This window comes from Scomber japonicus, chromosome 2, assembly GCF_027409825.1.
Source record: "Scomber japonicus isolate fScoJap1 chromosome 2, fScoJap1.pri, whole genome shotgun sequence".
In the NCBI taxonomy this organism is placed as follows: Eukaryota; Metazoa; Chordata; class Actinopteri; order Scombriformes; family Scombridae; genus Scomber; species Scomber japonicus.
This window is the reverse complement of record NC_070579.1, coordinates 11,674,050-11,698,613: the sequence shown is the minus strand read 5'-3', so window position 1 is coordinate 11,698,613 and position 24,564 is coordinate 11,674,050. Positions and strand designations below refer to the sequence as shown.

The window sequence follows — 24,564 nt, the reverse complement described above, 5'->3', positions numbered from 1 at the left end:
AGATAGATAGATAGATAGATAGATAGATAGATAGATAGATAGATAGATAGATAGATAGATAGATAGATAGATAGACAGATAGATAGACTTTGTTCATCACATTCATGTATCCAGAAGCTCATACATATACACAAATAAACACATAGCCTATACAAAACCTAAAAGTTAAGAAAAAAAACTCAAATGAAAAGAGTTGTGGAGTAAAAACTGTCCCTTGCTCTGGATGTGCTGGATTTAGCCCCGCCTCTGATAAAAACTTTTTGTGTGTGTGTGTCAACTCCTAAAACCGCCCCTTTTAAAAACACTGAGGCCATAATAATTTGGTTTGTTGGATGCTGGATTGGATTAGCTGGAGGGACGAAACTCTCGCGGGATTTGCATCAACAGCATTAAACCATACCCAATTTGCTCTCGCGAGATTTGGAACCCAACCAGCCGAGCGCTAAAGCGGCCCCCGGAAGTGTTTGCAGCGCTGTTAAAAGCCCGTTGACGTAGGCTAGCTAGCGTTAGCTGACAGCCGGGTTCAGTCATTGTGGAAGGATGGAGGTGACACGCAAAAGTGAGTAGCACGCCGCTGGCACACAGTTACACGCTGTTTTTTTAGTTTGCAATATTCGTCATTAAATTATACAACAGAATAGCGGCAAAATATGTGTTAAATGTGTACAAAGCTGCTCCTTTTCCTCATGGTTTGCGTTGCTAGCCTGTGAGCTAGGTAACATACAGTTAGCTGCACGGCTGTGTGGTCTCTCTTTGCATACTCACATTAATGCACTTTCGTTTTTTTTTTTTCCCCTGCAGATTTTAAAGACTGCTTAAACTCTGTGTACACCGCCATAGAAGAGGCTGACTTCCTCGCAATCGATGGAGAATTTTCAGGTAACATTATTAAGAGTTTTTGGCATGAAAATGGGAAAAAGCCATGTATGTGTGTATGTGTAAAATAGTGATGAGTGTTTTTCTGTGTATGTGCGCGTGTGTTTTTTTTTTTTTTTTAGGTATTAGCGATGGCCCTAATGTCAGTGCCCTCACCAATGGGCTGGACACGCCGGAGGAGAGATACACCAAGCTGAAGAAGGTTAGCAGAGTTGATTATTAGGCTCAGTTTTAATGGGGAGGTTCATAGCCTTTGCAAGTCTGTCTTCAAATCTGATTATTGTTTGTGGTAGTAATTCCTCCTGTTCATACTGGCCTTTTAAAAAAAATCCATTTCATAATGCATTTACTATGTAAGTGATGGAAGCCAAAATCCACAAGGCCCCCTCTGTGCAAACATGTACTTACAGGTTTATCTGAAGATGATATGCAGCTTCAACCTTCCAATCTTTTTAATTTATTTTTTATTAACCCTCCTGTTGTCTTCCTGTCCATGGTGCAACTTTTGTCCACCTGGTCGGGTTTGATCATTTATACCTGTTAGACCTTTTTAGTCAACTTCATTCCAACTTATTATAACAAGTTTTACACGTATTATTTGGAAATTATGGGCCAAATGAAAGTATACCTAATATTTTAGTTAATGCCTCTTGACCCGAGGACAACAAGAGGGTTAAACTTTTTATTAAAAAGTGAGTCCACATTAAGATTAAGATTCTCCTTTTCATGGGAGTCCTGGCGGTTTATACAGACTTAAAACACAAATGGAGACAATTTTTAAAAAGAAAATAAAAACATTGCAAACAAGCATTGCGAAAGAAAAATGTGCACCACAAGATTGACGTATAAGGAAATCTGCCTGTAATTTTCTTTTTTGATTTTTAATTAGATTAATTTGTTGAGTTTCAATTAATTCTGCAAAGCTTTATGCTGAGGGTGCAGAATTCAAAATTGTTCTTTTCCCAATTTCTGTATGAGCATGTGGGACAGAAAGCATAAAGCAGTTCAAAGAATGAAAAGAGTACAGTACAGTACACTTTTTTTATTTATTTTTTTGGCATGATAAAGACACATTGGTAGTGTGGGAGCAGACCAAGAATTGCCAAAGATTATCCAGAGCAAGCTGAGAGTATAACTCACAGCTGTCAGTCAGAGCTTTAAAATTGGCAACGTTTGTTTTTGTTTTTTTACATTAAATGTAAAATGCATCTTATTTTGACACAAAAGTGAGGGAGTCATCAATCAAAATACACAGGTGTTTATAAGGGTTAACAACCTTTATTTCTCTGTATAGAGTGAACACTGAAGGGATAGTTTGTGGCCATTTCCTGGAGTTGGTAAACAACATAAATTTTGTCTTATCTGTATTAAAAACGTGTTTCAGCTGATGTTGAGGTATTTTGGCCAAAAATAAAAGCATTTTGCGAGTATTCAGTGGCTTATATTAGAGTTGATGCAGGACAGCATATTACTGTTGTCAGAATAAAAAAAAAATTGGCATGTGACACTTTTTAATCCAGATTTATATGAATGGAGAATAAAAGTGGACATAATACAGAACCCTCTGATACACCCTGGTCCACAGATACAGTATCAGACTTAGACCATCACATCTAATGCAGAGTCCTATTACTAAAGTAGTTTGAGGGCTACGTGACTACTTGCCCAATAGTCCAAGTTTAAAGTCATCATGGTTGACTGTGAAAGTTTCAGACAGATAAATAAAGAGTGATGTGCTTCGTTGCTTCTTGTCAAGTACAACAGAAATGTTGTTTACTACCTTCAGTGCAGCTGTGATGGTACGATGCAAGAGACTCTGCTACGAAATCAGATGCCAAATTCAGAAAGTAGGGATCAATAAAATCTGGTCTTGAGGGGTTTATTTAGGGTCTAAAGCTTTTAGGGCTTTGTGAACTTCCTGCACAGAGAAAGGTACGTAATTAAAGACTGACCAGTATACAGCGGTACATCAGCACAGATGCATAACAAGCAGAGTTTAAACGGAGAGCCAGAAGATATAAAATGCTCATTAAAACAATTCAGTAGCTCCATTTTTGTTGTGAACAGAAAGGGAATCCTTCACAACAACAAACGGGGGCACAGCTTGAGAGTTATTGCTCACAGAAAGGGATTTTATGGTTTTCCAAAACCTCCTAGGGTCCTCCTTTTTAGATTTCCAGTGGTAACAGACAAATGATATTCTGATTTGGGCTTTCTTGATCAAAGAGGAGGATTTGTTTCTTGGTTGTCTAAAAATGCTAAAGAAAATAAGCCAATCAGTGGGACAAACTGTTGTCCTTGTTTTAGATTAGTTACACTCATGAATAATATCTGCCAGGGGTTATCACACCCCTTTTTACTCTGTATCTCCTGAATCATTTGCATAAAACCATCATTAAAAATTTCCCAGGCTGTCTCCACATCAGGGATTAGCCCCATTCTACTCCAATCAAAATGAGACAAGTTATGATAAACCCCTGTTCATTCAAATGTTTAAGATTTCTCTTTAAAATGATGCATGGTTTTAATTTAGAGGCCTTAGTCTTCCTATTAGTCAAATCAAGTAGATATCGTTCAGCGTTAGTCTTCTAAGTGCTATGACCCTTCTTTGTTACTGTGTTTCTATGCAAATTTTAAGTTTTAAAAGACTGTTAATGTGGCAGAAATCCACTTAATATGACTAACTCGGACTGTTGAAGTCTCATAAAAGCTTCAAATTAACTTTTAAGTGCATTTCTATAAAATAACTGGACACACTGTGGATTTTTGGCCTCCATCAATTACACTGAAAGCACATCTGAAGGGAATCTTTTAGTAGCCAGTACAAACGTGAAGAAAACCTTTGTCACTGTTTTATATGGGCATCTGGCTGTTGATTTAAGACAGACTTGAAAATCTGAATCTGTCACCATATTATTTTTTTTAACGTGTATCTCATTTAAGCCGTTTTCTTGTCCGTCCTCCAGCATTCAATGGACTTCCTGCTGTTCCAGTTTGGATTATGTACGTTCAAGTACGACCAGTCAGAGTCAAAGTGAGTGATATCTGCTTAACTAATGTAGAACCTTATAGTTATATTCAGTGGAAACCAAAGTATTTACAACACTGTCTGCTCTTGTTAAAATGTCTTCTTTATTACATGAGGACAGTGCAGTGTTCAGAGCCCAAATTTCATCAGGTGCAGACAAACTCAGTTTCTTAGGAGTCCTTTGGGAGATGGCTGCTTCTTGCACTCAGCACCAGAACAAAAAAAAAGTGTTTTTCACACTGACAAATAAGATGAACCCTTTTATAGCATCTCACATAAGAGAGGCTGGATTACCAAGTGGGCAACTGCACTGGGGCCTCAAAGCTCCAGGCTTACTGTGTGTTAATTAATTAGATTGAAAATTTCTTTGGGAATATTCAGCACTAAAGTACAATGTCAACTGACATGATAAGACCTTTAAGCTGTTTTATTACCAGATCTTAGAGCCCTGTGTTGAGGGTGCTTGCTGAGTCAATATCTCACTTTCAGGCCTTTTGTTCATACAGTTTTGTGCGTATGATGCATATTTCTAAATTGGTGCGTAATCAAAATACCACAGAGGAGACCTGGGGTCAGAAAATAAAAACCATTAGAGGTACTTAGGGAGCTGTTGTACAAGAATAAAGTTGAGTTTGCTGATAACAATTTAAGATTTTTGTTTAATAGAAATTTTAAAGCCTACATAGGAATTTGAGATATGATTTTAAACATCTAACTATTGAAAATGCTTTAGTTAAATAATGTGAATCCAATAGAGATACTGAGAGACAGAGAATCAATGCGCTGCACACAGATCTACAATGGAATAAGATTTTTTTCCTTTTTAAAAAATAGAAAATCAATACGTGGCAGTCGGGGTTGATTTTTGTGGTGGGCCGCCACAAATAAATCAATATATGGGAAATACACTTTATACTTTATATGGAAGTGATCCAGCTTTTGTCTTTTTGACTTGCATGCAGGCTCTTGTAATAAATCCCCAAAGAAACCTGAATGAATTCACTCATCTGTATTGTCTGTTATCTCTCTCTCTGCAGGTACATCACAAAGACTTTTAATTTTTACATATTCCCGAAACCATTCAACAGGACGTCCCCCGACATAAAGTTCATCTGTCAAGTAAGTCAGTGTGGCCTCTCCAAGCTCATTAAAAAGCGTCTGTGTGAACTGAGATAAGTGACTCTTAAGTAATGACAACGATAAGTATAATGATTCTTAAGTGATTGTTCCAGATGTGGTTGGCCAGATGTTAAGATTATTGCAATGTTGGTTTTTTGTATTTTTTTTTTTTTTTTTGTATGAGGAAACTTGTGAAATTGAAAATGAACTTGTCATTTTTAGAGTTCCAGTATTGACTTCCTGGCCAGTCAGGGATTTGACTTCAACAAGGTGTTCTGTCACGGTGAGTACACAACGGCAGTGAAATGTCACACTTGTAATGACCTTTTGCCGTCTGTCAAACTGTCAAACTGTCAAACATGGAGTTGGTAGTGACTTCTTGGTCAGTTTATTTGCCATGTTGTTGTCTTGTTGTTCCCAGACATAAATCAGAACATTCATTGTTTTTAACTTTTTCTATTCATGTTAAGTTCTTGAGCAGTTTTTGTAGAGACTGGTTTCAGTGCCAGTTCTTAAACTGTACCGAGCCTCAGTGTTAGGAAGAGGAGAGCTGCCATCACCTGTTACACTGGAACAGCTGGCAGCTGGCTCTGGACGTCTTCAAACATCTGACAGTGGTCATTTTTTCTTTTTTTCTTTTTGCAATTCAGTCCACTTACTAGTCTGGTCTTTATAGAAATACGGCTATTTTTTATAGTCTGGACTAAAGTCTTTTAATAGAGGTGGACGAGTAATTTGGATGATTTGAATAATTATGTTCAATTTTAAAGATTTGGAAACTCTTAATTCACAGCCTGCATTAACAAGTCGGTGGTATCTGCGTAGCTGTACAGAAGGCCGTGCTCTCACTTCTGTGTAAATGCACATAAAAGCTGTGCAGGCTTAATGAACCTGTACCAGACTGTAGTTCTGGTTCACCTCATAATTCCCTTTGACAACTTCCAGCATGGAGCACGTTAGAAAAACAAAAGTTTTTCTTAAACCAATGATGGACAAATTAGTTTGCAAGTGCGTTCTGTACTTTTGAAAGCGCTGTGACCAATCTATCACAAAGTGATGGAAAGTAAACAAGATTACTGAAAGTATGAGGATACTCTAAATGAACAAAGAGTGTCTGCACACTAGAGTTTAGTTCCCAAAAAATGATTTGACTGTAAAAGGAAACATTTCAATCCCGCTGCATCTTTGCCTTTCTCATTTAAATATATTTTTATGGAAGCTAAAATGTGGTGTGCAGAAACTCTACTTTGTCTTTCATTTAATGTTTTATGCTGCACCTGTACTGAATATAGGAAGGGATGTGCACACAACTACCTCCCTGTTCATAGAGAGGAGACACAACATCGCCTAAAGGCAGCCATGTTTTGCAGATATTTATATACAATGAATTGCAGAGCCACAAGACGTAAAATTCAAACTGACTTTTGTGGGTTGTGTTTTTAGGAATCCCTTACCTGAACCAAGATGAAGAAGCCCAGCTGAGGGAGCAGACGGAGGAGAGAAGGAACCAACATGCCAACGGTGTAGGGACCCCATCCTTCATCTCCCCGTCCTCCAAAGGACCTGCACACGTACCCGAGGAACACAAAGACTTCATCAACAAAGTGATGTAAGTAGAGATTTTTTCCTTTCCACAAACTCCTGGTAATACTGAGTCAAACAAAGAACAGGTTCTTATTTGAGACCATGGTGGTAAAAATAGCTGTGGGAAGTGACATAGTGTGAAGTCACACTAATTGGGAACAGTTTGAGGCAGTTTGCCCCCTTGGTCATCTTCCCTTGAGGGTATATTAGACATGGCCAAGTGGAGACTGGATGGAGACCTTAGCTGTCACTTGGCGTTGTAATAACTTGAATTTTCCCAGAAGGATCGAAGAAAAATGTTTTTTTTTTTTTTTTTTTACAGTTCTTTTTGTTTGGCCCCGTTGTTGTGCATTTTTCATCTTTTCTGCTCAACTTTTCCTCCAGAGAGAAGGTTGAGGCCCTCTTCACTAATGCAGAGAAGACTTTGGACTTGGAGCCATGCACTGGGTAATCTAGCCCTTCTCTCAAAAAGCCACATTTATAGTAAACTTACAATCATCTGTTTTTTTTGTATTTATGCTCATATTTTATATTTCTATACCAGGTTTCAGAGGAAGCTGATATACCAGACACTAAACTGGAAGTGAGTGTCAATTAAAACTCGACCATTATTATTATTATTATTATTATTATTATTATTATTGTGGTGATAATTAATTAACACTTATTTTTCTCTCTCAGGTTCCCCAAGGGGCTTCATGTGGAAACCGTGGAAACAGAAAAGGTAAGATCATGTTTAATTTCAACTGATCTCAACCATTTTTTTTTATTTTTTTTTTGTTATATAATTTGTGTGTGTGTGTGTGGACAATATTGATGTATGTTTTGTGTGTGTGTCTGCAGAAGGAGCGATTCATCCAGGTCAGTAAAGTGGACGAGGAGGAGAGGAAGAGGAGGGAACAGCAGAAACAGGAGAGAGAGCAGGTCAGTTTATTAAAATGCTTCAACTACATTACACATTCTTGCTCTGTTCATTATAAGTTTGTTTTATAAATTAGAATAATGTTGTTAAGGAGTATCACATTGCACCACTTGTAGTAATTTATATACCTCGTAAACGCTTTTTTTATGAAGGTCCTTTTAACCATAATGTAGCTATTTGATTAAATTCTCAGTAAGTGCTGATAGTGTGTGGGAGTCTTTTTACTTTTAAATGTTTTCTCTCTTCTTCCCCACAGGAGGAACTAAATGATGCAGTAGGCTTCTCCAGGGTCATCCACGCTATTTCTAAATCCGTGAGTCAACCTCCACTTTCTCTCGGTTCAAGTAACTCTTTGTGTCGAGTTACACAAAGCAGTTAACTGTGCTGCTCCAAAATAAAAGCCCATCATGAATTGGGAATTAGCTCTCATAATCAAACATTTATAGTAGTGTTGCAGAGCTGAGGTGATTCATTCATTAGTTCAGCAGCAGAAAGTTAATTACCTACAATATTTGATAAGCGATTCATTGTTTTGAGTCATTTCGATACAATATAATGTAAATGTGGATATTTTCTGAATTTAGTCCTTATGATACTAAACTGAATGTCTTGGTTTTTTTCCCAATGGCTTTTTATTAACCTTCCTGTCGTCCTCCCGGGTCAAATTGACCCCATCTGTTTTGACTGTTCCTTCCTTCCTTCCTTCCTTCTCCCTTTCCTTCCTCCCCCTTACCTTCTTTCCTTCCTCCCTCTTACTTCCTCCCTTCCTTGACTCGAGGACAACAGGAGGGTTAAATTGTGTGCAGTGAAGAGGCATACAGGGGAAAAAGGAAAGAAATGCAACATTTTATAGTCCAAACAACTCATTCTTTAATCAATAACATCAAACATATTAATCTATAATGAAAACAATAAATAATTGCAGCCCTACATTTTTGTCATAGCTAATTTGTTGTATTCTGGTTGTTGAAATGTTTTTGGCTGTGGTATCGCACTTGTACCCCTAACCCATTTCATCTGACCCCCAGGCTAAACTTGTGGTCGGCCACAACATGCTGTTAGACGTGATGCACACCATCCACCAGTTCTACTGCCCTCTGCCAGAGGTAGACACTCACTGTTTTTAAAAGAGGTTATAAATATGGAGCTTTTTTTTTTTTTTTTGGTGTAGCCTAAAGCTCAGTAATGTAATTCATGCATTATTTATGCCAATGCTCTTCTCTCTAGGATCTTCAAGACTTTAAAGAGGTCACAATGTGTGTCTTCCCAAGGTAAACTGCTTTCCTCTTTTTATAACAAATGCTTTTTGATGCTGTCCTTTTTTTGCTTTTTGATCATTTTATTTTATTCTGTTAACTTTCAGACTTCTGGATACGAAGTTGATGGCGTCCACTCAGCCATTTAAGGTAAATGATCCTCTTCACTGCTGTAGATTAGCACAAGTTGTAGATATTTCAAAAATGGAAAGAAAACCATTCAGCCACTCTTTTTGTTTGAGAGGAGTATATTTAACTGTGTGATTTCTGGGTTTCACCTCACAGGGTCTTCATCAGGAGTGAAAGGGTTAATTCTCCCCTGATGGTGACCCTGTGAGGTTGCGCTGGTCTTTATTTTTACCAGATTAAAAAAAAATCCTTTTCTGGGGGGGAAATTATGATTCAGTGGCTTTCCTGGGTGTTTGAGCTACACTGGTGCAAAGTGGTAGCAACAAAAAACCCTTAAAACTTTAACAACAAGATTCTTTTAAATATATCAAATAAATAAAATAAACCTTTTGAACAATTTGGTGGTTTTGAGAAGTTGTATTTATATTTTTACGTTGCAGGAGCTGATCACAAACACCTCTCTGGCAGAGTTGGAGAAACAGTTAAAGGAGGCGCCCTTCAAGTCACCCCGAGTCGGTGAGTAAAGACACTTTAGATTCGTCTGAAAGCTCTCTCACTCTACAAAATCCTTCTCACCTTCTTTTTTTTAAAATTTATTTTTCTTCTTGTTCCCGTCAGAGTCTGCAGAAGGCTTCCCCAGTTACAACACAGCCCAGGAACAGCTCCACGAGGCGGGATACGACGCCTACATCACAGGCCTCTGTTTCATCTCCATGGCCAACTACCTGGGTAACACACACACACACACACACACACACAATCAATTGTTCCTGTTTTGCTTGCAAATAAAGAAATGACTTATATAGATATAGTCTAACTCTGTCTACTCAATGCTGTTTGTTTTTCAGGCTCGTTCTTGACTCCACCCAAAGCCTACATCTCAGCTCGCTCCAAACTAATTGAGCCGTTCTTCAACAAGTAAGAGACACACACACACTTGACTGTATTTGCATCAACAGCTAAAAGTCTTAAATAAAGGCTTATAATATAATCTTTCTCTTTTCTGCTCTCAAGGCTTTTCCTGATGAGAATAATAGATATTCCCTACCTCAACATCACAGGACCAGATTGTAAGTAAAATAGTATAAAGTATGACTGTAAACTTAAATATAACAAAATATCCAAGCAGTGTAAAGATACCCTGTGGAGATTTTATTGATTGCTACTGCTGCCAGGTTCAGGCTCTTTTGCTGAATGACAGTTTGTGGTAGTAATGCATCACGAAAAATAGGAAGGAAGACTGCCAGCCAACAAACCTTGATGTAAACAATGCATGATTATTTAAAAAAAAACAACTTTAAAAATCCTCTTGGCAAATGTTTTTATGAGAAAGGAAATGCATTAAACACATTTTCAGGCCTCAAGGATGCACACAGTGTGTTTTGATGAATGTAAATATTACTTTAGTAGTTACAAGAAAACTCCACGGGGCACTTTGATGCTGCATTTAGGGATTCCTCACCACTGGGAGGCAGAGAAACAAAAATAAAGTCATAGTAACACAAGCCTGATATACTTTTTAGTTTAGCTTTGTATCCTTGTCTGCTACATGATTTCTGCACCAGCTACTTGTTAAAAAGCTTTTTATGAAGTTAAATTAAAAGACAGGTTCACAATTTAAATTGGTAATCATTCCTCTTGTTCATATTGACCATTAGAAGATCCTTTCATAACACATAATGTTCTTGATTTGACTAATATTGGCTTCTAAATAGATTTTCCCCTCATCCCTTACATTAAAAATTCATTATGAAGGGATCTCCTAATGGTGAGTATGAACAGAGGGATGATTACAGCAAGAAGAACATGTGTCATTTGGGCACCTATCATTTTAACACAGACTGAAACAATTAAGGACTTACCCTTTTTAAATCTGTTGCCACTACTCTACCTCCCCTCTTGTTTTTCCCCACTAACCTCTCCTCCTGTTCTTGCAGTGCAACCTAAAAGAGACCATGTCCTGTATGTCACCTTCCCAAAAGAGTGGAAGACCAGTGACCTCTACCAGCTCTTTAGTGCCTTTGGTAAGATGAGTATGCATGATGAAGAAAAATCTGCTTGTAAACAAGTGTGACCTAGTTGTTCATCACTCACAATCTATTCTTCCTTTTTTATCACTCAGGGAACATCCAGGTTTCGTGGATGGACGACACGTCAGCCTTTGTGTCCCTCAGTCAAACAGACCAGGTGCAGATAGGTGAGTCTACACACCTAACTCAATTCGGTCATCTTCACAAATAAATGTTAGAGCAACCTGTTAACTTGTTCCTCTTTTGTTGAACAGCTATGAACACCAGCCGCTATGCAGAGAGCTACAGGATCCAGACGTATGCAGAGTACATCCAGGGTAAGCAGCAGGACAAGGAGAAGGTCGGCCAGCCAGCCAAAAGCTGGGGAGAGGACGGCTGGGTGAAGTCTCACTACACCTCCTCCACCACGTCTGGTTTCGGATATCCCAGGTACACTTGTGCTGCTACGCAACATGATGTGTATTCACCTCTCACCTAGGGAGCTTCTGCAGGAGTCCACGGTTTCTATTTATACTGATGCATCGTGTATATGACCTATTTTTGTTCCAGAGGTTTGAGGAAACGCAGCATCAGCCCCGTTCAGACGGACCCGAGGACCGGAGATGCTCTGATTGTAGACGGTTGGAGTAACTACTCGTACGCGGATAGCACAGGCAGCAAGAAGATGAAAACCGACGGTGTGTGAATACATGCATGCATATGTATCTTCTAGGTGCTGGAGGGGGATAACATACAGGGCAGCATCATAGCTTCTCATAAAGAAAGGACATAACAGAGGTGGAGTGTGCCCTGAAGGAGAGGACAGGTGGCTTTTTGAATCAACACTACAAACAAAGAGATTAAATTGGAAATGGCGGAGTAATTTAACTTCAAATGTAATGCTTTAATAGTTATAGCAGCTGCCTCCTGAAATGTAAAGCATATTCCTGCAAGCAGTATAAGGAAGTCTAGTCGAGGCTCTCATTCACAATTTATTGTTCTCTTTAACAAACGCAGATGTTGTCGAGAGCAAGACTTCAGAAGGATGGCTGAAGACAACGTAAGTAAAGCGCATCGACCATTTCTGCAATCACTGTTCTCCTATTTGCTGTGATCTGAGCCTCTTAATGGTTTCTGTGCCCTGCAGAGATTCATCAGATTCAGCAGGGTTAAGTCCAATCCCTGACGATGAGGACAAAAGTCCTGAGGGCACCGATCCAGCCGATAATGCTGAGGGGACGGTCACCTGGCAACAAGCCACGACAGGCCACGGGAGGAAAGGTCAAAAGAACAAGAAAAAGAAGCCCGAAGGTGAGTTTGTGGGCTCATTAATACTTTTTTAATTACTGATAATATCCAAAGACACTTCTCATAACTTCAGCACTTTGCTCATAATCATTATGTACAGAAATGTCGGCTCACCCACTGAACATGATGTGATTTATATACAACTCTTTGTGGTGTGTTGACCACTTTTTCTAATCAAATCTTTTCCTCGAACATGTAAAGCACCTCCGACATCAGCTGTTTAACAGAACAAATTAACATTAATAACAACAGAGCTTGGGAAAAGGAAATGAGCTGGGATTTGAGCCCATTTCCATTTATAGTGAGACTGAAGGGGGATTTTTTTTTACATTTATAGCTTTTGGAGAAAAGAAGAGAACGTGGCCATAAAATAGCTGGTAAGAATCCCACAAACCTGAAGGGACAAATCAAGGCTCACCACAAAGAAATATATGTTCATGTGTGGGTGGGAATTAAAATGACTAAAAATGAAATGTTCAAATAATCTGATGGCTGGCTTCTACACTAAAATATTACGATTTTCTTTGACTTGCACTAAAACATCCAGAGTTTTTGTTAGATAAAACTTGACTTAAAAAGCTTGGAGCACCCGTCCCATGCGGGCGGCCACAGTTCGGGTCCCACACCGGGCTGTCCTGTCCTGCGTGTCATTCCCCCCTCTACTAACCTGTACATTGAAGCCAAAATATATACTTTAAAAAAAAACCCAAAAAACAACAGGATGAGTTTCGCTAAATATGAATTAAAAACTAACAAGGACATTTGGCACAGGACTGAGACTAAATTTATAAAACTTGCTGACGACAATTAACATGAGTTCAGATCTGTCGGAACAAATGTACTAAACAAGGTCCGAGAACTCTTAGATTCGGGAAAGTGAATCACAAAAATGGGTGTAAATAACATAAAAGCAGAACATGTGACGAAGGCTACATGTTAAGTTCCTGTGGTGCAACTTTAACCAAAACTTGTGAATAAAAGGAAACCAAGCAAAAAGCCAAGAGTTTAATTGGTTGAATGAACCATTAAATATGATTTCTATTTGATCAAATGCAAATCGAAGTGCTTTAAAGCATAGTTCTTCTTCTTATGCATACGTCTCTCTCTTTCTACAGAGCCTGAATCTACAACATCACTGTTTGAGGTCCCGGAGGTCTGGTAGCGAGAGGCCACACCGTCTCATACTGGACTCCAGCTCAGAGTCTCTTCCTAAGCACTTGGTGCACTCTCTCCTTCAAAGGGCGTCCATCACTGGGAGTAGGTGCATGCCCTAAAATTCATTCGTTCACTCAACAGCTGTGGATACCGTGTCCAAAGCAACCAACCCGAGCAAGTTGACTGGACTATTGAAAAAGAGAGAGAGAGACGAGAACACAAGCCATAATGACAGCTGCCATATTTTGATCTCAAACCAGAGGAGCAGGCAAGTCTTCTGTGTTTAAAACATACGCACACAGACACACAACTAGAATCTTGAGGTTTAAAAAAAACTCCTGAAATTTTCATTTATCCTCTCGACGTGTTCAGACTGGAATCTGCCACCACAGCCATGCTGTCAGTTTGGACTCATTCATCAATTTTAATGACGTCGTCACCTCTAATCAGTCTTATATTTTATGAGTGTGAGTTGTTGTATGAAAGTTTTGTGCATGTGAGGGAGATGTAAACTTTCTCTTGTCTTTGTATCCCTGTGAATCCTTTTCATAAATTGTGAAAAATACCACTTGACAGGTCCTGTAGTTTACAAGGTCAGGGTTATATTTAGTTAAATTTTGTTTTCCATTTTTAAAAGAAAAAGTATGCTAATGTCAGCTTCTCAAATTTTATCAAACATATAAGCTGATCAATGATAATGTGATATTTATTATTGGTGGCATTTTGACCCTTCATGAGAGGTGCTTGTTTCGGTTGTTTGTTTCCTGTTTTGTACAGAATCGTTTTCTTTACTTTTTTTTTTTTTTTTTCTCTTTCGGTTAAATGTTTTGTAACTGTGTCGACCTGCAACAATGTCAATGTATGTTCTAATGCAAAAGGTGTAAACGTAAAAATGACGTATACATTTTTGTATAAGAAAGTTTAAAAATCCTTAAATATTTCCTTTTTGAAAGGGGAAACAATTAAAGAATGTTTCTTAGTATCTCGGTTTCTGACTTTTTGTTTTCAAACGGAGTGAAAAATGACCTCACAAGTTTAGTAATATTCTTTAACCAATTTAACCTTTGTGTCGTCCTCCCGGGTCAAATTGTCCCCGTCTGTTTTGACTGTTCCTTCTTTCCTCCCTCTTCATTTCCTTCCTTCCTTCCTCACTCAATCCTTCTTTCTTTCCTCCCCCTACCTTCCTCAATTCCTTCCTTCCTCTATTCCTTTCTCCCTCCTTCCTTCATTCATTTCCTTCCTTCCGTCCTTGACTCGAGGACAATAGGAGGGTTAGAAGGAAACATACCTGACAGTTGTTTCTTAGACTTCAAAGATGGTGAACCTCTCCTTCCATATAAGGACTGTAATATCTTAAATACTTTTTATTTTAAAAGCCATAATTTACAAGTAAGATTCTGGTAAAGCCACAAGATCATGTAGATCTCACAAATGTTGGATTTCCCTTGGTTTGGAAAAAAAAAATGGAGCTCTGGTAGCTTTTGACAATTTTATTTATTTTTTTAATGAGGAATTTATTACTTGATATAAAAAATTTTAGTCACATCTGCTAAAAAAATCAGGCAACACTGGTACAGTTACAGTACAGCAAATCACTTCATTGAGACATAAATATATTCTTTAAAAAACAAATGATAAGAGTTTGAAAGATTGAAGAAAAAATCTACTATTCACACAACCACCTCTCTGTACAAATTTAAAACCATGAAGACATTAAAGCAACGTAATGTTACAATATCAAAAACCATCGCTCGCTCATAGCTAGAAGTCTCCAGCTCAAGTTTAAAGTGACATTTCACCTGATTTACATTAATATTATAACAGTGTATGATACAGTCTGTCTTGGGTTCACAGTGACCTCATGAAACTGCTGTTGGATTTTCTTCCAGTAAAACAAAACTGGAAATACTTTCAAACTAGAGTTCAGTGTTGTGCTGCAGAGTTTTGTACTTTGTTCAACCTCCATGATGCACTTCTCATGAACTGATGTCGTCCAATAATAATCACACACAGTTTACAATGCAGTGAGAAAGAAAATGTCCCAAAGGCCTGGATGTTAGTTTGTACTGTAGCTCTGACTGTCTCCAGGCAACAACACATTATTTTTAAACATCGTTTGACTTAAACGAGCGTCTCATCGTACAGACTCTGTTTCAGTGAACAGGAAGTCTCATTAAAACAAAGTCTGTGGTGTTTATTTTATACTTCCTTTTGTTTCTTTTATATCTTGTTTTATTTTTTATCTTCATTCATATTTATTGGATCCTTATTGCTTTCACTTGGGGCCGTTGGCACACAGGATCAGGCATCGATCGGCTGGCACTGTTCTCCTCAAGGTTCCTGCTTGACCTCCAGAAGACATAAACCAGGAAGGTGTCCATGAGCGCTGAGGAGGAGAGGAGGTAGAGATAGATAGAGGACAAATGCAAAAAATGAAAGGTAATTATGATGATGATGATAATTTCTTTACCGTGGGAGTGAATGTCTCACCTTGTATGTCCGAGGAAAATAACCACAGATAAAGTGAAGTCTGGGAGAGATCTGAAGAGCTTCCCCAGGCGCCGGTCCAACTTCTTCATCATCATCAGCTCCATCTCCTGGATCTCCTAAACATGAAACAGAGACATCACACATGTGCTGTACATCAAAAACGATACACGTCAGAAAAATCTAATCACAGAAGCTCTAAATCTCTACATTATAAGAACTTTATTACAATATTGTTGGTAATGTATTTGTATTATAACACTTTTGTTTTTATTGTTTTAGCAACATATTTTATTAAAGCACAAAACAGATACAACAGACAGGCTCATCTACTGCAATGTGAAATGCTGGATTCATTCAAAATAGAAAACAGGAAGAAACTGGGATAGTAGGCTTGGTTTGGGGAGGGGGTTTGGGATAGTAGGTTTGGTTTGTGCATGTCTTGGGTCCTCCAAACAGTCCACTTTAAAAGTCCTAGCATGGAAAAATTTCTCCAAAAAAACTTCTCCATCCAAAGAAAACTTCTTCCAATATCTGTTACCCTTCTCTGTATCATGTTGTGAATTTCCTTTTATTATTTCTATCAAGTCAAAGATTGTAAGACACCATTTCCTGTTTTTTGCTTTTTGCTACTTGCTTATAATATTTAAAATATATCTGTTTTCTTTACTCAGTCCAAAATACATATATTTATCTATAATAAAAAAATCTCAATCATAACACGTCCAAGACTTCTTGATGGACAGAGAAATGTCAAAGTCTACACAAAGCATTGTTAGCATTGTTCTGTAATCACTTACTTTTCATCATGACAGTAAGTCATGACAAATAAATCTAAAAGCCTAAATTTAAAAAGCTCAGTTTTCCCTGTGAGATTTTAGTCTAAAGAAAATGTGAGATTGATTGATTGATTGATTGATTGATTGATTGATTGACAGCTGAACAACAGAACAACTGGACTATGGTGTTACAGCTGCCATCTTTAGGTTGTCTACTAATACTTATCATTTGTTTACCTGAGAGCTGGTGTGCGTGTGAGTCCTCTCCTCATCTTCTACTGCTTCCTCATCAGCTTCTTCTGAATTCATTGAAGTTGTCATGGCAACCCATGAAGACAAATGAGGTGGAGTCAGGGATGGACAGATGAGGTAGTGCTCCTTCCAAAGATCCTCAGAGGAGCTGAGAGCCGCGTGTTTCCCCTCCAAACTACCAAACTCTGCCAACCACACACACACACACACACACACACACACACACACAGTCAGGTTAGAAATGAACACAAACAAGAAGAGATCATTAATATTGCAGCTCTTTACTCACTTATGTGTGCATGTCTTGGGTGTTTCCCAGGTTTGGCAGGCAGGATGATTCCCTCTACTGCACCGAAGCGGTCAAATGTTCCTCTGAGTGTCTCCTCAGACAGTTCAGACTTTGAGTTAGAAAACTTCTTTGACTCAGTCTCAGTATAGTGACCGTTTAATGTAGCGGGAGGTGACTTCTTCGCTGTTTGAAAAGGAGTGACATCTAAACATTTAGCGTGCCCGTTAACTTTAGCAGAAAGGTGTATGCTGTCGGCCATACTGGGTTTTAATTTAACAGTGTAGAGGTGACTGGAGTTCAGAACATCAACACTCAAAGCATCAAGAGTCAGATCCAGGTCCAGCATCGACTCATGAACAGGCCTCTGCACCTAGGAAATGCACACACACACACACACACACACACACACACACACACACACACAAATACAGTATATATTAGAGAATTAGAGATACAGCAGTCTACAAAAGGGGAAGAAAGAAGTAAAGAAAAATAAAAGGGTAGCTACCTTCATGGACTGTCCCTGCACATTAAGTCCATTCAAAGTTTTTAAAGCCAGCAGAGCTCCCTCCAGCTGCTCGAACTCCACTTCCGCATGGACCTGAAGAAGAAAACGTTTTCAGAAAGGACAAGTGAGATTGTCCGAGAAGAAATAAAGAAAAAACTGCTTTAATTCAACAGCAAAAGATTTACAGATCAGATTTCATCACCTTTCCTCTATAAATGAAGAAACTGTAGTAATTATCACCATATTTTAATCAATTGATGTGTTAGTCAGTGACAGAAACTTATTCGGTGTAAAACGGAGGAGCACACTGCAGATGAGACGTACCCTGACAGCTGCGTTCAGCATTTTGATTTTCCGGACCGCTCCACAGCAACGAAACAGCCGCCTCACATCTCTCTCAGAGAAGTCAGCAGGGAGCGGCCCGGCGAACACTACACACATATCTCGAAGGTTTGCACACACCTGCAGGATTAACAAACACGATAAGTAGTTCATCAAAATGACACTCAGTACACGTGATCTGAATGGCGGCCTCACCTTCTGATGAGGGAAGAAACTCTTGAGCTGGTTTGAAAAAGACGACAACTGCAGCACAGAGAAGAACGGACACTTGGTGTTTCTCCTGAAAGCGGCCACTACCTGAAGGGAAGATGATGAAGTTTTAATCAGTAGAGAAGAAGAAGAGGAAGAATTTAGTGCAGGGTGGTGATGGAGAAAAAGGCATAAGAAACAAGAGAGTGGAAGAAAAAGTGGAAAAATGAAGCAAATCAACTGAAAGCTGCATCCTGTCACTTCTGATCTGCAATAAAAATACTCGGATATACATGCAGTCACTTATTATATAATTAGCTGAAACAATTAATCAATCAAAATATTAACTTATTAAATTTAATTAACTAACCTGCAACAATTAATCTGAAACTATTTTGATAATCTGTTTTTTCTATTCTTCTTCATACTTCAATAATATCTTGAACTTTTTGGCAAAGCAAGCATCATCATGGGCTCTGAGAAATGACTAATGCCATTTTTCCCTTATTTTTTACTCTCCATTGACTAAACGACAGAATAATTGGCAGATCGATCAATAATAATGTTCTAAATACAATCAATAAGTTGTAACTTAATTAATCTGTCCTTGTTTTGTTGCTTTAAAGATTTTCCATCAAAGTCAGGTAGTCGGAGACAAGAATCTTAATATCTAACAACAACAATGCCAAACCCTTTATGAGGACCTACTGTACGTGCACAAGCAATGAAAAGAGACTTATGCTTATATTTGGGTGGGAAACAATATCATTCAATCACATTTCAACATCTGTATAGCATCTCCATACATGTTAGTGCATTTCAAACTACTTTAAAGATGGCCGACAAGCCAATAAACAATTTGACACTGATGCACACAAGAAATGAAAGAAGCTAACAAGCTAAAATAAAAGCTAATTTTGGGCTCCAGCGAGGCTCTCCCATCACATGAGTGGCTACAGAGTCAAATTCTCACCTCTTTGTCAGAGCTGTGCCACTGCTGATTGGACAGATGGAGGGCGACGTCAGAGCGTTTTCCTAAAAAGGCGACAGAGCGGCCGAGTGTCTGCAATATGTCAGCAAACCTGCCACAAGACAGACAGACAGACGACAGGAATGATTATTTGATGATAGCAGGTAGAGTATACAGACAGTGAGTTTTCCTCTAAGAATATCACTTTTACTCAAGAAGGGTTCTAGTTTGAAAATCACATCAAACGAGGAAAAAAGAAACAGACTGAGTCAATAAAAATGTGTAGACTGGCTCACTGTGTCCTCACTGAGCCTGTTAGAACTAAAAAATGCTGTTCACAAAAAGGAAAGTGTGTGTTCACTATGTTTTCAGGTTGTTTTCTGTATCTATAGAGGCTTGTAGCTTTCTTTTTTTTTTAATGTCAGTTCTATTCATCCACACTAAACTATGAACTCTGAGTGTTTTTGAAAAGCTCAGTTTTTAAATATGATGCTGACTTGAAATGGATCTCAGAGGAAACTTGAATATTCAGGTCTGCCCGGCTTAATATGGACACAGTTTGAGTAACAATATAGATGAGTCTACTCGATATGCGATGTGTTGTACCTGTTAATAGGTGCGGGTGCGGGTGCAGGTGCAGGTGTGGGAGCAGGTTCACAGTCAGCGGACTTCTCTTCTATTGTGTATCCCCACAGCTCCTCCAGATGTAGCTCTACAACCTGACAGTGAGTATACACAAGAACATGTTATACCAACTGTGTGTCCAATTGAAGACAAAAGCTATGTCCCCAAATTGAGAAAATGCTCATTTTGGGGTCAGTGGTTAAGGTTAGGATTCAGTTTAGGCAGGTAATGGTGGAGTAAGTCTCCAGGAAATGAATGTATGTCTATGTAATGTCCCCAAAAGTGAGCGTAGTGTGATGTGTTTGTGTGTGGTCTGTAATAGGCTACTTTTGGGGACAAATTTCAGACTTAGGACCAGTTAATTGGGGATAGTTTTCCCAGTTGGGGACAAAAGCTGTGTCCCCAACTGGGAAAGTGCTGATGTTTGGGTCAGTGGTTAGGGTTAGGCATGTAGTGGTGATGATTAGGATTAGGGTAGGTCTGCAGAATTAATTTAATGTGAGTCTATGTAATGTCCCCAAATTATGTACTGTATGTGTGTGTGTGTGTGTGTGTGTGTGTCTAAGCGTTACCTGACAAGGTCCTGTTTTAATAAAGTACTGAGCCAGCTCCAGCGCTGCCAGAGCATCCTCTATCGGGTTATGACCCTTCTTGTCATCAGTTTGTATTTCCCTCCTGGGACACGAGTGGAAAATTAAATTATTAGACAAGATGGGCGAGAGACACAGAGACAGAGAAGGAGAGAGAACGAGCGAGCGAGAAAGAGAGACTTACTTCAGCACTGTCTCGGCCAGGACCTTGAGTTTAAACTTCTGCCCAAATTCTCTCCTGTACAGCAACGAAGTGTCAATTACATTCTTATGGATCAGCTGCAGGGAAGACAAAATACAATACAGGTCAAAACATCAATGTTCTGTGCTTCCCTCTTGAATAAAAACAACTCATCTGTTAATTAACATCCTCAAAACAGGAGGAGGAGCTCACACTCAAAACCCAAGCTCGTAACGATCATTTCATAGCTGCTACAAGCTAAAGCCAAAATATAGTCACTCACTTTCAGAGACAGGAGGTCGTTGTTGATGGAGTGGCCCACCAGGACCGCATCCTGTGGTAACAACGTCCTAATCTTGGTTTGGACATCTCGTAGGGTGGTTGTGATTGGCCTCAACATCGCTGCGGTGATGCCAGAGAACCTATCAGGAGGCAATCGATGAAACGGGCAACAGAAATGTGTTGTAGCATCTTAATACAGCAATGTTGTCTATCAGTAATTTTAAAATGTGTGTGCTTGTACTGTGTGAGGTAGTTGAGGATTCGGTTCTCCGGTTTCACCAGATCGTCCAAAACACAGTTCCCATCGCTATCCACCAGAGAAACCCGGGTCAGCTCATATCCCTTTTCTGTTAGACACTGAAAACACAACATTAACATCTGTTAAAAACCACAGGATCCATAACATGAGTCTACAGTACATCATGATGAAGAACTTAAATCCTACAGAGGCCAAATAACTGATCTGAGACCAAACTACATGAAACAAAGTGAAGAGGGTGTAAAAGTTTTGTGTGTCAATCAAATATCAAACATTAAAAGGATGAAATGAATCTCACCATTTCACAGTCAAGTCCATACAAAGGGCTACTGTCAGTGACATTATCAACACTATCTGTACAAATAAACTCCTCAAAGCCCGGCATTCCTGTGTCAAAAGAAACAAACAAAGGAGGAAGTGAGGAAGGGATGATGGAGTGAGGAAGAGAGAGAGAGAGAGAGAGAGAGAGAGAGAGAGAGAGAGAGAGAGAGAGAGAGAGAGAGAGAGAGAGAGACTCACCTTTAACAGGGTAGTGCTTCTTGATCATCTCCTCTTGGGTGAGAACATACGCTGTCAGTCCTCTCCTCTTCGTCCCAAACCTGGCGATTACTGGATGAACCTTCAATGCTGCAGCAGAGCACGATAACACACACAGTGAGCAACAAGAGAGAAGACAGGAAGACATAATCACACAATATTACTGACTAAAGTGCCTCAGTATGTGATGTTATTACTGAATGAATAATAAAGTGATAACCCAGTAAGGCAGAGGCATTCGTTGTTCATTTCCACCAACTACAGTAGAACATTTTAAAATTTGGGAAAAAGAAAAGTGGTTGAGGCTACATCAGAGTCGGTATCTGTGGTGATAACTGTTCACTGCTTTTCAACAGAGGGAAAATATAACTCTGACCTTTTAGTAAAGCTGCATTTCTGACAACTCAAAGCACTTTACACTACATGCCAACATTCATTCACTAATAGCTGCATCGTACGGTGACAACCTGCTTATCAGGAGAAGTTTCTAATGCTCACAGACACACACACACACACACACACACACACACAGGATCACATTTAGTATCTTGCCCAAGGACATTTCAGCAGTGGAGGAGCTGGGGATTGAACGCCTGATCTTCCGATAAGTGGACGACGTGCTTCACCTTCTGAGCCACAGCTACCCCAAAAAATGCTTTGAGAATGTAAACAGGAAGTATAATGTTGTTGTCATGGATTCAGTGACTGGTGGTTGCTGTGTGCTACAAATTGAGCTTATAGTTATTTACATTTGTTTGTTTGAGGTTTGTTACTCATGTAGATGTTATTTTTAATTTTTTCTATGATGACGATGATGATGATGATTATTATTATTATTATCGTGATTATTATTATTATTACATGTACTATAATCATTAGGTTACGTGAATTCTGTGATCTTGGAGGACCTGAAAATGAATCACATCTACTTCTGTACTGTCCTTTTTATGATGAGGTAAGAACATGATGACTGATATTTAATGAAATGTCTGTTCAAAATCCAGAAATGTGTTGGTGCTTTGATAATGACAGAATGGAATGATTGTTTAATTTTAATGTTTATAATTTAACTACTTTTGTCTCTCAAGCTAGTAAAAAAAAACCCATCAGGATGCTTTATTTGTTTAGCATTACCTGTATATTGTATCTGCTCTGTTTCTTTTTTGTGGTGTCTTTTAAGCCCGTTTGCATGACACAATAATAAATTATAATCAATCAATCATATTACTTTAATATGTAAAGACTCTCCTTTGAACCACCATGATGAGGTGCTCTTCACTGTTAGAAAACCTCTGGGTTACATCATGATTTCCTAGTCCTAGTCTCATATCATACTGATAATGTAGGCATGTATGTCCCAGCATGCTCCACATATACACATACACGGTTCTCACCTTTATGTATGCTGTTCGCTTCCTTTTCTGTTTTGGAAACAGATGAACAGTCAAAGTCAGGAAGTTCACTCCTGAAGATTTCCGACGCAAGATTGTCAGGTGATGGAGTGAAGGTGACCCTCTAATACAGATAAAAAAACAAAGATGAGTATTAAACCAAAAAAAAATTGACTGTATGAGTAGAACTTATCCCAATCAATAATAATAATAAAAATGACAATAATCGCTATGGTTACTTACAGTGGTGTAGTTGCTCCTGAGGTGTCGCAGGGTGAGGTAGTGTTTATAAAAGTGTCTTTGGGTGAGACCCTCCACCAGCACAACATTCACACCTTGGAGCTTCCTCTGGCGGTGGAGACGACACCAACTATCAAAGAGAGAGTTTGATTACGATCTACTGAGTATAAATGATATAGTCTGCAAGGCACAACACTTAAATTAGATATTTTAGATCATTATTTGAGTGCAGGGACACATTATTAGTACATTACAGATAATTACAGTCATTACCTGGGATGTTTGATGCCACCTGTTTTCCCCAGAGCGGCATAATGCAGCAGCTCCATCAGCTCATTCTGCGTAATTGCTTGTTGGAGGCTTTCAGGCAACACAGAGATCCTCGGTGAGCAGGAGGTACGTCCACACTCCACTGCCTCATCATCCTCCTGCCCGGTTTTTAATCTCTTGGCCGTCTCATGTGCTGCGGGGGCGTTGTTTTTTCTCTTCTTACTATCGCATGCTGTTGATGTTGAAGGCTCCATGTTCAAGCTGATGTTTCTACTGGGAGACACAAAAAGATATTTGGCGTTGTTTCCCAGCAGCTGAGGCTGATTCATACTCTGAGCACTACAACAGATATTAGATAACTGATCGAGATGTTGGAAACTACAGCTGCAAGATTAGATTTAGTCTTAAAAATAAACTACAACTATTTTAATAAATGCTTAACCCTCTTGTTGTCTCCCTGTTGACTCTGCAACTTTTGCCCCCCTGAGTCAAAACTGACCTGGTCTGGTTTGACTGCTTATAAAGCATAAGGTATAAATTATAACCCAATTCTGTTTTAGACCTTTAAGCAAACTTCAATCCAATTTATTACCACAGGTTTTTATGATCAATAGGTTTCATTTAAAGGAACTATACCTCATTTTTTAGTTAACGCCTGTTATCCTCATGTGTCAAAATTGACCCGAGGATAACAGGAGGGTTAAGTACTTTATCCAAGTAAAAATGCCAAATTTTACTGCACTTACAGCTTTCATTTGTGAGGATTTACTGCCTCTCTTTCTCTTATGTGATGGCAAATTGAATTACTTTGAATTTTAAACAAAACAAGCTCGTTGTGGACATCACCTTCACCCTAAGTAACTTGTAATAGACATTGTTCAGACAATTTATAGCTCAAATGATTAGCAGGGTAATTGATGACTAAAATAAGCATCCAAAAGTATTTAAGACTAACATCCTGTTGATTTGAACACTTTAACACACAGCT

General features: G+C 38.8%; 2 protein-coding genes across 2 annotated transcripts; one reads left to right on the top strand and one right to left on the bottom strand.

Moving 5' to 3' along the window:
• The first annotated feature begins 476 nt into the window (after window positions 1–476).
• parn (poly(A)-specific ribonuclease (deadenylation nuclease)) lies at window positions 477–14,362 on the top strand. Its single transcript, XM_053335068.1, has 26 exons — window positions 477–559; window positions 802–879; window positions 999–1,078; window positions 3,843–3,910; window positions 4,942–5,023; window positions 5,246–5,306; window positions 6,467–6,632; window positions 6,992–7,054; window positions 7,152–7,190; window positions 7,289–7,331; window positions 7,451–7,531; window positions 7,786–7,842; window positions 8,558–8,635; window positions 8,757–8,800; window positions 8,893–8,935; window positions 9,355–9,430; window positions 9,533–9,643; window positions 9,763–9,832; window positions 9,929–9,984; window positions 10,852–10,938; window positions 11,037–11,111; window positions 11,199–11,373; window positions 11,494–11,621; window positions 11,941–11,983; window positions 12,071–12,234; window positions 13,347–14,362. The coding sequence occupies exons 1-26, from the start codon at window positions 541–543 to the stop codon at window positions 13,391–13,393; spliced, it is 2,034 nt and encodes a 677-aa protein (XP_053191043.1). The 5' UTR covers window positions 477–540; the 3' UTR covers window positions 13,394–14,362.
• Window positions 14,363–15,145: 783 nt separating this feature from the next.
• Window positions 15,146–23,830, bottom strand: LOC128374241 (RNA exonuclease 5-like). Its single transcript, XM_053334521.1, has 18 exons — window positions 23,580–23,830; window positions 23,310–23,436; window positions 23,070–23,190; window positions 21,658–21,765; window positions 21,437–21,525; window positions 21,121–21,236; window positions 20,881–21,019; window positions 20,601–20,695; window positions 20,399–20,501; window positions 19,809–19,921; window positions 19,206–19,314; window positions 18,239–18,340; window positions 18,026–18,163; window positions 17,702–17,794; window positions 17,194–17,563; window positions 16,890–17,089; window positions 15,877–15,989; window positions 15,146–15,772 (listed from the first exon to the last, which is right to left on the bottom strand). The coding sequence occupies exons 1-18, from the start codon at window positions 23,828–23,830 to the stop codon at window positions 15,718–15,720; spliced, it is 2,442 nt and encodes an 813-aa protein (XP_053190496.1). The 3' UTR covers window positions 15,146–15,717.
• Between the last annotated feature and the right edge of the window lie 734 nt (window positions 23,831–24,564).